Here is a 14,374-nt window from a genome sequence, read left to right on the forward strand (position 1 = left end):
TCCTTTTCCAAACAGTGTATGTCATTTTCAGTTCTTGCAGATTTCCTGCAAGTCTTTTACTGTTTGACAGGGCTTCCTAAGCAAAAGTTCCAGAAAAGTCCTGTGTTCATCTGGGAATTTTAGATTTCCTTTATTATTTGAATTTGGAAGAAAAAAAAATGTCAGCCTTTGTGGCTAAGCAGAACAGCTTGAAAATGTGATCTGTTAGGGACTCAGACTATAAATGCAAATAAGAAGGAAGACACCTATTGGTTTTGAATCGCTTGTGAATGCCCGCCCAGAATGTCACTATCAGAGGAGGGTGAAGTTAATGACAACATAAGAGAAGGATTTCTTTTTTATAGTGCTTTTGCCTTCACACAGCCCAAGTCCCCAGATTGCAAGGGGCAAAGACTCTGGACATGAGCCCCTGGGGTGCCTGTTTGAAGTAACGGGAACATGGTGAAGGCATCGCTGCTGCTGACCTCTCTCATCATGATGGGGCCTAAATCGTACTCCAGTGCCTTCCTCTCTCCTCCACCCCTCTCTCTCAGGGCAGCTTCCAAATCAGTGCCCTCCCCTACCAGTGGCCAGGTTGCCCCATCACGCGGCACCCGTGGTGAAAGCCAGCAACCCCTTTTGCTGCTCTCCACTGGGGCACCGCTTCTGGTGCTGTTGATCCCAACTCAGGGGATCCCTCTCCTTGCTGGCACCCTGGCCTAGGCCAGCAGCTCCTGCAGGTGCCCACCACAGTCATCTGCTGCACTGCAGCTCCTTCCCTCTCCCACTGCCTCAGCATCCCCCAAAACTCCTGTCATTTCTCCTCCATTTTCTTTCCAGCTCTTGTTTTTTAACTCTCTGACTGGCAACTTCCCATGCAGTCCAGCAAGCAGGAAAATCACCTCCCATAGCCCACTGTTGAGTTGCCATGGAAACACGCTCTGGGTGCAGTCGGTGGTGCTGGTGGCTGGCAGCAATGCCCCAGGCAGCCTCTGCCCCCATCCCACCTTCTGCAGGCCTTGCTGGGCTTTGAGCAGAGGTGGAAGGAAAAGGAGTGAGCTCAAAGCCTGTGTCGGGACAGGACTCCCCCTGAATTCATGCAGGCAGAGTCTTTGTACTGGTAGTCTCCTTTTGCAGAGCTTAGTAACAATGCACGCAGCTAGTCCCATACCTGGTAACAGCCTTCCCAGGGCACGGCCAGAGCCCAAGCATTAGCATCCCTTAGACCAGGAAACAAATTCCAGCTTCACGTATTTAATTCAAATTTAATTCAAAGTGCTTAATTTGAAAGTCTTCAGCCACCGAAGAGGAGAAAGGAGCTCCCCTTCAAGTGTAATGCAGAGCTGAGTGGCACTGCCGCATGCAGCCACCTCCTCCCAGCGGTCCTGCCCTAGGGCAAATCTCCCCTTGGCCCCCTGCTAGTGTGGCTCTGTTGCTACATGCAGTGGCTCTTCCCAGGCCTGTGGATGAGCTTGGCTACTTTGCTGATGAGAGGAGCAGCACAACAGGTGGGATCTATTGCTCTATCTTGTTTTCACAGGCAGTAGCAGCCCGGCCCTGTCAACAGGGCTCTGGACATAGCACAGGACCCCTCCACCTGCCTTTCTCCAGAATGTTGGATGTGCAGGTGCTATAGTCTCCTGGGGCAGCTCCAGGGCTCACAGGCAACTCCCATCAGTACCTGTGCTGCAGGGCTGGGGTGTAGTGCAGCACGGAAGCTACTGGGGATGAAAAGAAAGGCTTGGAAAAAAGGAGACTGTTGCCTTTCCACTTTGAGCTACAAAAAGGACTCATATTTGCAAGATTTCAAAAATAATGGATATTTTTGAGATCCTTCACTTGGGAAAATAGCAATCCTTGGAGAGAGAGGGAGGAAGGGGCAAATTTTGCTCAAAAAAAGACCTCCTATGAAAAATCTCAGTAGGTTGGGAGCAGAAAAAGCCTTTTTGGATGAAAAGCAAGTGATGCTGAAAAAAAGTGTGATTTCTTTTTTTATTTTGCATTTTCCTTGAAAGGTGAAAAAAAAATACCTTTTTGTGGGAGGCCAAAAAATAAATCTTCCTTTTCAGAACAATGAAATAGAAACACTTTTTCTTTTTAATTAATACACGTTTTCTCTACTTGAACAGCTCTGTTAGGTTAGGAAGCATCAAGATACTTTAGGTGAAAGTTACCTATAATATAAGATGATAATAATTAACAAAACACACACTAGTATTTTTTTTTCTTTTTTAGGAATAAAGCTCATCTCACTGTAGGGAAGGCAAAAATATCTAATGGGCAGATTGAGATCATCTTACTCACGCTGAATAATAGCCTTTCACTAGAGAACTGATTCAGGGAAACTGATGGAGCAAAATATAGAATAACAGGCTACCAGTTTTAAGGAGCAAAATGGGACATTTATTTATTACTATTATTGGATCAGTTATTGCTGTATGCTTAGCCTTGTCCCAAGCACAGGCAGATGCACAGTGCTACCTGGAGGGAGTTGGGGGCATCATAGGTGCACCCGCAGCCTCAGCTCTGCTGCAGTCCATGCTGGGGCCACCCTCAGAAAGCCCGGAGGGTGGGCTGGGATTGGCAGCAAGGTGTCAGACTGTGGGAATGAGGCCTGGCTGGACTCAGAGGGGTCAGCAGTCCCTGCCAGGTCCCTTGACTGCTTGGCTGCACTGGCAGCATGGCACAGACAGCTGGCGGGGTAGTGGTGAGGTGGCAGCATGGTGGTGCTTGTGGAGGTAACTGTGTGTGGATGTGTGCGGCAGGGTGCAGGTCTGTGTTTGCAGAGCAGCACACATAGGGGGCATCGGTTTGTAAGGCTCTACCAACATGGAGGTGCAATGGCTTTGTGAGGCTGAGATTTTGGTACTTCTAGCAAAGGCTTTCCTAGTCCCTTGCGCTTTTTCTTTCTTTTTTCTTTCTTTTTTTTTTTTTTTTTTTTTTTTTTTAAAAACAACAATGTTAGAAAACATTAGGAATAAAGGCTGGAGCTGCAAACTTCTCCACCTGGAGGAGGAATCTGAGCTGGCATGAGCCCCCATTACATTAACATAGATTCCTCTGCTCTCAGTCTTCCAGCTCTGAGCTGCTCAGCAGGTGCTGCTCTAACCAAGCTGATCTTCTGCAGGCTGATAGCCTTCATCTCGGGCAGAAACTCAGGATCCTCCCTTTCCCCTCAGATGCTCTTTCTCCACCACATGCTGTTCTCTGCAGCAGCACTTGCCACTGACAGGTGTGATGGGCTTGCTGCAGGACTGAGGGAGGAGGGGCTGAGATGGTCCACAGCGCCAGGGCAGCAAAGGGGTAAGCAGCAAACAGCCTTGAAGCAGCAAGCTGAACAGGTTGAAAAGCTAGTGCTGAGGCAAGGATTTGGCTTTTACAGCATGGCTCAGGCATAGGACCAAGAAAACTTCCTTCCAGCTGCCTGCACTTACCCAGACCCTGTGTTATGCATCATAGCAGATGCCTGCTGCTGTAACTTCCAGGGCCATGCACTGCCAGGCAGTCAGTACCTGGCAGCAGGCAGTTCCATCCTGGCCCCACCCTGCCCGGCTGCAGGGTGCACTCTGCTGCCTGCTGGGCCAAGCCAAAGGCTTCCCATGCACGCCCATACCTAGACTCTCCCCACATGCCTTGCCGACACAAACACCCTTCCACTTAGACTGTGGGAGGAGCAAGACCAGGTCAGGACCTGGGTCTCTTTGCTTGGCCCTGCTCCTAACTGCAAAGCCATCAGCAAATAAGCAAGGAGAGATGACAACTACCTCCACGGCTCTCGCTGTCTGCAGGTTTCACCTGAATCGGGCGTGCCATCTGCAATGAAAGAGAAATGCAGAGGATTAGCACTTGGCCACCTCCTTGGCATGTGGTGGCCAGGGTAGACCCCATCCTGAAAGCTCCTTCCATGCCTGTTCTGACCCAGCACAGTCATGGGCACCTCACTTAACTGAGTCACTTGCTCTCTTCACAGGAGGGAGGAAATAGCTGCCCTGAGCCTGATTAGAGACAGTGCTGCATGTTGGCATGTCCTGCTCACCCCTGCCAGCCCTTGCGCAGCAGCATGGACAGTGTGTGCTGAGGAGGGGCCATGCTGCGCTGCAGCAGTGTCTCCCGGCTGCCTGCAGGAGCTGTGTGCAGGCTGGGAGAACCAAACACTCCCTTCCCTGGGTGCGGATGCTGAGGTGTTTTGGGGAGGAGGCCAGGGTGTTTGGGCAGTGGAGGCCAGGGTGTGGAGGCTGAGCAGGAGAGGCTTGTGGTGCCCAGCAGTGGTACCAGGCCCTGGGCTTGGTGTGGAGCCAGAGGGCAGTTGGCCTCCTCCCTCCCCACCACTCCTACCATGCTGAAATGGCTTTATTTGTACCAGGAAGCAAATGCAGGATTAAGCTAAACAGATGGGGATGGCAATGGAGGGGTAGGCTCAGATCTTGGCTCCTGTGCGAAGCAAATCTGTTTGGGGGAAGGGAGAGGGGAGCACTGCTAGGAAATGGCCGTGGAGCCCCCGGAGCCCCAGAGCCCCCATCCCAGCTCCAGCTGCTCCCCCTCCCCCATGGGCTGTTACTCCAGCTCCCAGCACCTTGGGTGAAGGCGCTGTCACCATGGAAACAGCGGTTCACCACATGGAACCTGACATTTGTGGTTGCCATGGAAACCAGCTCTTGGGGGCATTCCCTTCACTTTGCACAAAAGAGACATTTCAATGTGATCTCTGGGGAGGGGGAAGCCCCCCCCCATCCATCTGTCTACACCTTCCTTTTCTCCCCTCCTCAAGGCTGGTGTGCTGCATGAGGAGACACACACCAAGAAGGGACACACGATGGGGACATGTGCTACTGTCCACCAAGCTGCTGGGCAGTGCCGGCTGTGTGGGCACCAGCATGCAACCACAGCCAATGCCCAGCCAACACCTCCCCACCCCCCATCAAGGGCTGTCTGGCTCCAGAACCCTTGCAAGCTCCAGTGAGTTTGAAAGTGGCCAAAGTGGATGGGGGTAAAGAGGAGAAAACAAGCAACACAGGTGCTGAGGCACAGGGAAGAGCTGCAAGGTCCTCTGGAAGGGGAGGTCTTCCAGCCAGGCAGAGGCAGGCTGGGGCCTCCTTGCCAAGAACTGGAGACAAGGAGGCTCCCACACCTGGGACACCACCACCACATTAATCCTGCTGTCCCATGCTGCCATTAAAGACAAATGAAATACCAAAGTCCCCCTCAAACAGAAAGGTGAGCCTACAAGCACAGCGAAAGCCCACAGTTGCTTCAGTTCAATGTCCCAGCCTTGCGGCACCCCTGTGAGGTTCTCAGCTCTGTACATAGGTCTTGGATGAAGGGCTCTGTCCCTACAGCAAGGATGGTCTGCCCTTCCTCTCACAGCTGAGGAACGAAGGGAGCAAAGGCACAGGGAGGAGGACATGCACATCAAACTCTGGAAATGCATATTTTTGTGGCCTTCAGTCATCAACTGCAGTGTGATCAAAGAACTCATTTAAGTCCAAGAAAGCCGTATCTGTACTGGCCCAGGTGGCCCCAGAGCTCCAGTCGCAGGGTGTGCATGCCCCAGATCCTGAGCACCAAGCAGAGGCCCATGCACAGCCTTGCATGCCTCTACCACACATACCCACCCCACACATGTGGTGCAGAGGACTTGAGCCTGTGATTTATGCAGCCCTGCCTTCCTCACTAGCTGAGCTTAATATTCCTCATTAAATTATTTAGCTGAGCATTAAAAATTAACCTATTTGTTCATTTCTGAAGATTTTCCCATTAATGTTTAGCACATCCTATCAGGCCAGCATGGGCCCACCTCCTCCTAGCCCAGGCCCCCTTTCCTGCACTTCTCCATGCTACTTATCTCTTGCTAATACTCCATTGCCACCGAATGCACAACCTCCCCACCTTGAGCCACACGCAGTGAGAGATATCACTTGAGAGGGGACAGAGATTCCCCCTGCCCTTCTCCACTTTCTCTCCCACAGCCAGGTGGGATATATTGCTTCTCTCCAAACACAGCTGTGCTTTCCCTTCACAGTCTCCAGCCTCTCTGCCTGCACTGCTCCCTTTCTCACACAGGCAACCTAGGCAGCTTGCTTTCTCCAAAGCTCTGCTGACCATGGGAGCATTAAAGGCCTTCTGATGCTACTAAGCACAGTGTCCACATCTCCCATGTCCTGCTCAGCAAACAATGAGGAGATCAATGAGGAGACCCTCGTGAGAGGAGAGGCAGTGCAGCCTTGAATAACCTCAAGCTTTCCAGGGAAGAGGCAGTGATGAGCGATCTTGCTGGTTAGACAGTGTCTAAATCTCATCCCACCCCATCTCCATGGCCTGATGGGCATACAGGAAAAAGGCATTGAGTCCAGGCTTCCTCTCTGCTTTGAAGGAAATGGTCCTGCCCTTGTAGCACTCTTCTGATCATGGATCTGCAGGAAAAATTCTGGCCCTGCTGAAGTCAGAGGAAGTTCTGCTATTGACTTCAAGGCTAAGTTTTTCAACCCTGGGGCTCTTCAAACCTGAGTGTCCCAAAAGGGCCAAATTCTAAACATAATTCAAATGAAATTCCCTATCCATGTCAGTAAGAGAGAAACATGGACCCAGATGATAGAGGAACAGGTAAGCAGAGAAGAAAGGCTGTTACAGGTCTGGATTTGGTGCCAGAGTCTACAATACTCTTCACCCAAAATGCAGTGTTTCTATCTTCCCCCCAAAACCTTTTTCTCCATGTTTACGCTGATGCCCTGCATGAACTGTCATCTTAGTCACCCAGAAGCCACAGCCTCCAAGGAGGAGCCGCAACCACTACCTCTTGCCTCCTCAGCTTTCAGACCATGAAGGCTGGAGAGAGGGAGCAAGCCCCCAGGGATGGCAGGGCTTGCTCTCTATTAATTATGTGTAAGTGATGCAGAATGGCCCCTCAGGTGCAAGGCAAGTGAACCTCATAGTGTTAAGTGGGTCAGAGGCACAGAGCATGAAACACACAATGCAGCCTGGCTCCTCTGGGACTTCAGGAACCAAAAGGCATTCAAGGCCATTGGCAGAATGAGGTCCTGCAGTCTTGGGCGCTTCCAGTCATGGGCTGGTTCTCTGCTGGCCACCTTGCCTAGTGGATCACAACCACTTCTAGCTGTGCAGAACACATACATTTAAATGTTGATTTGCACATTTGGACTCTCTTTCTGATCAGAAAGGCAAGCAGTGATGGACTGGTGCCAGCCTCAGTGTTCAAGCTTCCTGCTTACATCTTTCCACTGATGTCTCAGAGGGCAGACCTCAGTTCTGTCCAGAAAGACCATCCTTTAGGGTGAAAGGGTAGCTCAGCCTCACACAGGAACATCAGCAACATTATCACCTCGCATCATTTCAGCACAGCTCTAGAAACTGCTTAGAAATTCACCCCCTCGCCCCCATTTTAGAGGAGACAAGGATCATTTTAAGTGTCATTTTTCAGGTGGAGAAACCAAGGTACAGGCAGCAGATGAAGGTCACATGGGAGGTCTGCAGCAGAACCTGGATGTGAAGCCAGGAGTCTAAACCACAGGGCTCCTGCCCTATAACTAAGGCCTTCCTTTTCTGTATGAGGGACTGCACTCCATTGCTTTGTATCACTAGGAAAACACCAAATAAACCCCAAATGATTTTACAGGTTTCCTTGGAGGGGTATTCTGCCTTCCCCAGCAGAGAGGACAAACAGGCAGAATGGGGAAGCAACCCCCACACCAACAAAGGTGAGGGCTGCATGAGAGCAGAGCTGCATGCAGGTATCTGCAGACATTCAAGCAGCATGTGGCCCATGACACACACAGACCAGCTGCTGTGCCTTTCAGGGTCTCTGCAGTCCTGTGTTCCTCCTCCCTTAATGTGCTCCGTCATCTTTGTCCTCATTCCAGCTAGCACGCCCCTGTGAGCAAGGCAAGCACCTTATCACTATGACTCAGAAAGCCTTTGGATCTCTCCAATCTCTCTATGGAAGTGACAGTGCCATTACTGTGCATTAACATCAGATAACCAGTGTGGAGGCCAACCCAACGTAGCAATTAGAGCTCCATCATGTGCGTGACTGTTTGGAAGACACATCTCAGGAACTGATGGTCAGTCTGTCCTCACAGGACTCCTTCCTTGATGCTTCAGTGCACAGCACCAAGGAGGACATCAGACGATCTTCCCTGTTGCCCTGATCTCTTCTTGTCACTTGTGTTTTAGTCCCAGTGAAGGTCAAAGAGGATTTAAGGTGAGAAGAGGAAAGGGCCAATTTCCTCTTCTGCAGGCACTAGGACATCACGTATCCCCTGAGGGAAACAGAAAGAAAAATTCTGGGCTAAACTCATGTAAAGACCTTGCTGCTTTCAAGAGGGCTTTTCAGCAGTGCAAGAAGCAGCAGTATATGGCCACGGCAGTATATGGACCCAAACGTCCTCCTGCTCCTCCTGCCTTGCAAGATAGGGCTGAAGGAACAGACAACCCCAAAAGCTCCTTTAGCAAGTTTGTATAGACTACAAGAGTCCATTCTAGCCTTCAGAAAGCCATGCAGCCAAGGACCCAGCATGCTTTGGTACTCAGGCTCTCCTACCCTACATCAGCTGCAGAATCTTGCTTCTTCAAGGACAGAGCCTGAGTTATCTGAGGAGGCCCTAACCACAGCAGCAATTCCCAGTCCAGAGCGAGGTGGAAAATGCCTAGCAGGCCTACAGGGAGCAGGCATAAGATGATGTGAGATGGATTATCACATCACTCTGAGCAAGCTGAAGAAGGCTGCAGAGAGGAAGGTTGGAAGTACTGTCAGCAGAACAGGAACAGGAAGCCATGAAGCCCATGCTACCACACTCACCCTGCTTTCATTTTCCTGCCAGGCCATGCAGAGAAGGAACCCGAAACTCACCCTGTCCTGTGCTCACTGGTGCATCACTGGCCTTGCTTCACGGCATGTCTGGTCCTGCAGCCTCTGGTGCTTTTCCATGCACCGCCCTCACAGGATGGAACCTCCAAGGCCCTCTGCAAACTGGGAAAGGGCAGTTGGGCAGTGCAGGGCTGCAGGAAGCCTGAGTTGATGGGGTCTGCAGAGAGCTGGTGCAAATCTCATGCACATCTTCAGAGGTCTCCAAAGCTGCCAGGCTCCTGCTACCCGTGCTCTGGGCTACCTATCTGTGTGGAGGCAGTGAGGGGGAACACCCAGCTACCTCAGGACTCCGCAGCTTCCTGCAAGCCTCTGCAGTGCCACCGGCTGCCATGAGGGCCCTGGCCATGCTGGGGAGCCTGCCCCAGCTGGGAGACGCCTTCAAGAGCAGCATCTCCAACCAAGAGGCAGGGGTAAACGGGAGAGGGAAGGGGATGCAGTGGGGACCCCATGCTCTCCTGTGGCATGTGGGGACCAGCCACAGCACAGAGGCATCCACCATTCTCCATGAGCTCTGATCTGAACAACCAGGAGATGCTGGCAGCATTCATAAGGCTGCTGTGCTGCCCTCAGCTCCCTCCCCCAGAGCAGCTTAATTACAGTGACTGGGGATGAAGAGGTCCCTGCTAATTTAATGCTCTTTTGCTGCAACAAATCTGGGTGGTGGGGTGGTGGTGCAGTGCTGGGCACTAGGGCTGCACTGGGGACCTCTGCACCAAGCCATTCTGTGTGGCCATGATTAGCTCCTGTTCCCATGGCAACCATTAATGGGCCATGGCTTCCTGACAGCCACAGCCACAGTTGCCATGCTTTGGGAACAATCAACCTGGCAGCGATGCAAACACCTTTTGCTGTAACAAAAATGCACCCGATGAACATCATGTGAGAACAGGCTGCAGTGCAGCACCACTGTGGCCACAGGGAGGGCAGTGGGTGTTGGTCACCTGGACTTCAGCAAGACCTAAGACCCTAGCTCCAGTAATATCCTCCTAGTCACATTGGTGAGATGTGGTTTGGATTGATGGAACAGCAAGTGGGTGGAAATATGGCTGCACTGCCAAGTCCAAGGGGTGGTGGCCACCACCACCCAGTCCAGCTGGCTACTGGTAGCATCCCTCTGCGGTCATGACTGGGCCAAGATGTTTTAATGTCTTTACTAACAGCCTGGATGAGGGGCTTATGCATGCCCTCAGCAGGTCTGCAGTGGCATCAGATTGCAAGCACTGCCAGGATGCTGCAGGGCAGGACTGATGCTCAGGGGCAACCTCAACAAGTTTGAGAAAGGGACAATAGTAACTTTGTACAGTTTAACAGCGGTAAAGGCCAAGTTCTGAGGTTGGGACACAGTAAAACTCTGTAAAGATACAAGCTATGCCTGTCCAGCTGGAAAGCAGCTATGCAGGAAAGGAGCAAGGGGTCCCAGCAGATAGCACCTCGCGCAGGAGCTGGCCGTGCACTGCACAGTCACTTTCAGCCATGTGGAGCCTTTGGAAAGACAAAGGTCTGTGTGGGTTGGCGTGTGCATGTGCACATGTGTTCATGAGCATAGGTGTGAGTCTGCTCACAAGGAAGCACAGGAAGACAAAAGCCCAAACTCCAGGCTTTGAGGAGATACGAGTACCCCGTTGTGCAACAGGCAGTAATTTCTGTGGAGGGAAGGCAGGAGAGAACCTACATGTGTGTTTTTGAGCAACGTGTGGGTACGGGTGCCAATTCTTAATTTTATTATCTTACCAATTCTCTAAGCAGCAGGAGCCAATGTTTGCCTTGGCAGCTTGCTCTCTCTCTGCCTCTTCAGGGTATGTATTTTTCAGGGCTGCTGCCTTGCCTTGCTGTTGATTCTCAGCCCCTTGAGCCAAACTCCCAAAGGAGTAGGTATTTGCAACTTCCTCTGCAGTGAGTGGGCACTTCAGCTGCTGCTTGGCCAGGGGCTGCTCTGGCTCACTACCTTCATGTCCTGCCATTTCCATGAGACAGCCTTAACATGCTCTCTGCAATGCTACCTTCTACTGATGATGTTATATGTCTCTTCTAAACTCACTGATAGCGTCTCTTCCAAACCTGCAGGATGGACATGGAAGAAGCTTCTCCACCCTACCCAGCTTCAAGGGCTCAAACTGTAGAGGCAACATCAAGGAGCAACAACTGGAGCCCAGCTTCAGCCCCCAGCCAAACATCCAAGCCCTCTATTCTGCTCCTCAGCATGTCTTCCAGACTTGCCAGCTGCAATGGCCTGCAGGATTCACACGAAGAAGCTGTTTAAGAAACACTGCCTTGGGCTGGCTGCACACCAGCACTTGTACAGAAGAGGAGGGAAGGGGAGAATGAGATGCTTTAATCTCTCTACCAAACCCCTCCAGTCACTCATGTCCCATCATATCCTGATGAGCCTGATGAATAGCCCATGGACAGCCCCGACTCCTGACAGCACAGAAGACAGCTTGCCCACAGGGTTGCCCTCCACCCAAGCGCTGCTCTATCTCTGCATTAATTCTTGTGCCCAGCCATCTGAGTTACTGCTGCTGCATCTCAACCCCTGGTGCATTCCTAGAGTCTCTCTCTGCTCTAATGCTGCTGTTCTCTGTAATTTTCCATTTCTGTGTCCCTGCATTCCCAAGCCCTTGCTGCATCCATGAGTTCTCCCCTCTGATGTAGCTGCATTTCAATACCCCCACTGCTGCTCTTAAACTGCCCATATTCCCAGCTTGGATCAATACCAATTTCTGCCACTTACTTGCCTACCTTTCAGCAAGCCCTTCTTTGTTCTGCATAGAAATAAAACTGTAACTGTATCTTGACAGAAGAATTACTTTTGAAAAAAAATCTTCCCCTCCCTTCCCTCGCTCTATTCTTCTCCCCCTTCTTCTTCAGGAGCAATTTTATGCAATTTGCAACTGTCTGGCTGCAAATGAAAAGAGACACAAAGCGTTTCTACGAAATATTGAAAAGCTGGCTGCTTTTCCCTCAAATTTCACTCAGCAAGAGGCTTTAACTTGGTGTGTGATCACTGCGTGTCATTAATAACCTCTCCAATTCCTTTCAGAACCCAGCAAACTGAAGGCACAATCACAAATCAAAGACATGGGTTATTGAGATATAATATCATTTTACCCAGCCGGGGAGGAGCATGCCAGGGAGCAGGGAGGACGTGAAGCACTGTACCACTGTGCTGGCTCACGGCTGAGGAGGACAAGGGATTCAGGAAGGAGGGTAAGGGCCTGATGTTCTCTCTGCTTCTCAGATCCAAAGATTTTGCCTCTGTTCAGCCTCTCTGCTTTGTACATCTCCCCCCAGCAGTGTGGATGCAGGCAACAGCAGGGATTAGTTTCTGTTTTGTTCCTCGGGCAGATCTACCTCCATCACCGCTGTGTCTTTGGAGCCTGTCAGACTGCTCCAGCAGGACTGAGTCAGATTTGACCATGTACTTCCCCAGCCTGTCCTCATGGAGCGAGGCTAGGGAGCGCAAAACAGGATCTCTGCAGGCTCCTCATCCCCATGGCCACAAGGCAGGGTACCTCCCCTGCTTTCCCCAGCCCTTGACATCAGCAAGGGCATGGATATTTGGTCTTTTCAACTTCTCAGCAAGCCTGGGTGCTTAGACACTGCTGCTTGCTCCCCGAGGATGCCCTTTCTGTCCCCATCCTAGGAAGCTCCATCATTCCTGCCCAACAGGAAGATCAGTGCACTTGCTACTGCCAGACTGGACCAAGAGCAACTTATCAGCTCTGCAGGCAACACAGGTGTTTCGTATATCTGAACACAAGTTCTAGATCTAGAAAAGAGAGTCTTCTCTCTTTTCACCATGAGCATGCCAGCCCTTATGAGAACTCTTTCTCCCCCACTCACTTCTGCTTCCAAAGTCCACTGAACGATCTCTATCCACAAAGAAATGCATGGATCCATAGCCTCAGCTCCATGAAAGCCTGACATTGATCTCTGAACCACCATGATGACTTGGCTCCTCTGACATAATGCAGTCTACAGTCTGGGATGAAACAGAGCAGAGCTGAGACCAGGGCATTCTTGGACGAGGGAACAAATTCCAGTGAGAGATGAAGTGAACCCAAAATCTGGCTACTTTTGGAAAAAGATGCTACACCTTCCTGTCTGAAAAAAACTTTTCTGGGCTTAACTCTTGTAGTCTATTTACCAAGCAGACATCCAACAGCCCTCAATTTAAAAATAAACAAATGAAGTGAAAATCACAATGCAAAGAGAATTTTGACCACCTAAATGGGAGAACTTGCCAGAAATGCCATAAAAGCCAATAGAAACCATGGTGATTGTACTGATTTAGACAGAAAATCTACAGTAATGAGCAACAATACAAAATCTCAGGACAGCCACTCTGCAGGTGCAGCTCTGCAGGAACAGTGTAGCAATGTTCCTGGATACACTGACATCACTAGCATCAGGCACAGAGGGTGTAAGCAACACATCTGCAGGCACAGCGCAACCCAGAGACAGAATTGGACAGGCATCCTGTTCCACTTCATCTGTCTAGTTCCCAATTCACAGCCTGAGGACCTACCAGAAACCATATCAAAGCATTTCTATGAGTCTGACCTTATCAAATCTCCATTCTCAGATATGCAAGCCATTCATCTCTATTTGGATTCATGAACTGTTGAGATCAGCCACTGATCTCTACACTGAGACCAGTGAACAAGATACTTGTGGCATCTATGGTTGCTTTGCAATATTGTGGCAAGTGTACTATTACTAACAAAAACCCTTCTATGCTGGCTCCATCCTTTGCTGTCTCTGAAGCTGCCTACCCTCACTGACGTTACGCACATCCTTAAGCCTTCTTACTGCTATTGCTATTTGTAATAAAGAGGTGGTAAATGGCTAAAAGAAGCAAGAAAGTGCTTGTTTACCATACTATGGTTCATTTACTTAAACCCCATTGGTCTGGTTTGGTATATTTTGTTCTCTGCCCTGTGCTAGGGTCCTTGTTATATATTTGGTGAGAGGCTTTGCGACTCAGTTCATCACAAGATGGTCTAAATATGAATGTACAAAGGAGAAATTTCATGATGTTGTTCCCCAAAAGAGGGAAACAGAGCTCTTGACTGTGCCTCCTTTCCAGAGTATTCACTTGGGCCACAGGGATCGATAGTGCTACATGAACACAATGACCAAATCAAGTAAAGCAAATAGTGCTTCAAGCTACCTGAGGTCAGCTAGCCCCTTCCATATCAAGATCAACTCTACCCCCTCAGGCTAGAGGTCTGTTTCATTTTGGTGGTAACCATCTGTAAGCAACCACTAAAATGACCAAAGAGAATCCTGCCTTCCTCATCACACAGGGAATTTCCTAGAGAAAAAGTGAATGTGATGAAGTGATATATTGATAGCATGAAGATGCACATCTTCAAGTAAAACACAGCTCATCTCTCTCCTAATCCTGAAACCTAAGAACAGCACATAGTTCATTAACCAGCTGAAGACTACCATGCTTGAAAGCATGTGGCAGCAGACACTCCTTCCTGTTCCCAAGCAGTTTCCTACCCC

At 50.3% G+C, this 14,374-nt stretch overlaps 1 protein-coding gene across 10 annotated transcripts in view; it reads right to left on the reverse strand.

Moving 5' to 3' along the window:
* The window catches only part of CELF5 (CUGBP Elav-like family member 5), a 42,901-nt gene that overhangs the window by 16,214 nt on the left and 12,313 nt on the right, over window positions 1-14,374 (reverse strand). For 7 of the 10 annotated variants that reach the window (XR_009960892.1, XM_062596468.1, XM_062596464.1 and 4 more), the window contains exon 3: window positions 3,741-3,792. Coding sequence is in view for 9 of the 10 variants with exons in the window: in XM_062596468.1 (XP_062452452.1) it covers window positions 3,741-3,792 (52 nt within the window). In the remaining variant the exon portion in view is untranslated. Of the gene's footprint in view, window positions 1-3,740; window positions 3,793-8,842; window positions 8,864-14,374 lie in introns of those variants that run through there. The other 3 variants (XM_062596467.1, XM_062596465.1, XM_062596470.1) reach the window with 2 other exon arrangements.

Source organism: Rhea pennata, chromosome 27 (assembly GCF_028389875.1).
Source record: "Rhea pennata isolate bPtePen1 chromosome 27, bPtePen1.pri, whole genome shotgun sequence".
NCBI classification, from domain to species: Eukaryota; Metazoa; Chordata; class Aves; order Rheiformes; family Rheidae; genus Rhea; species Rhea pennata.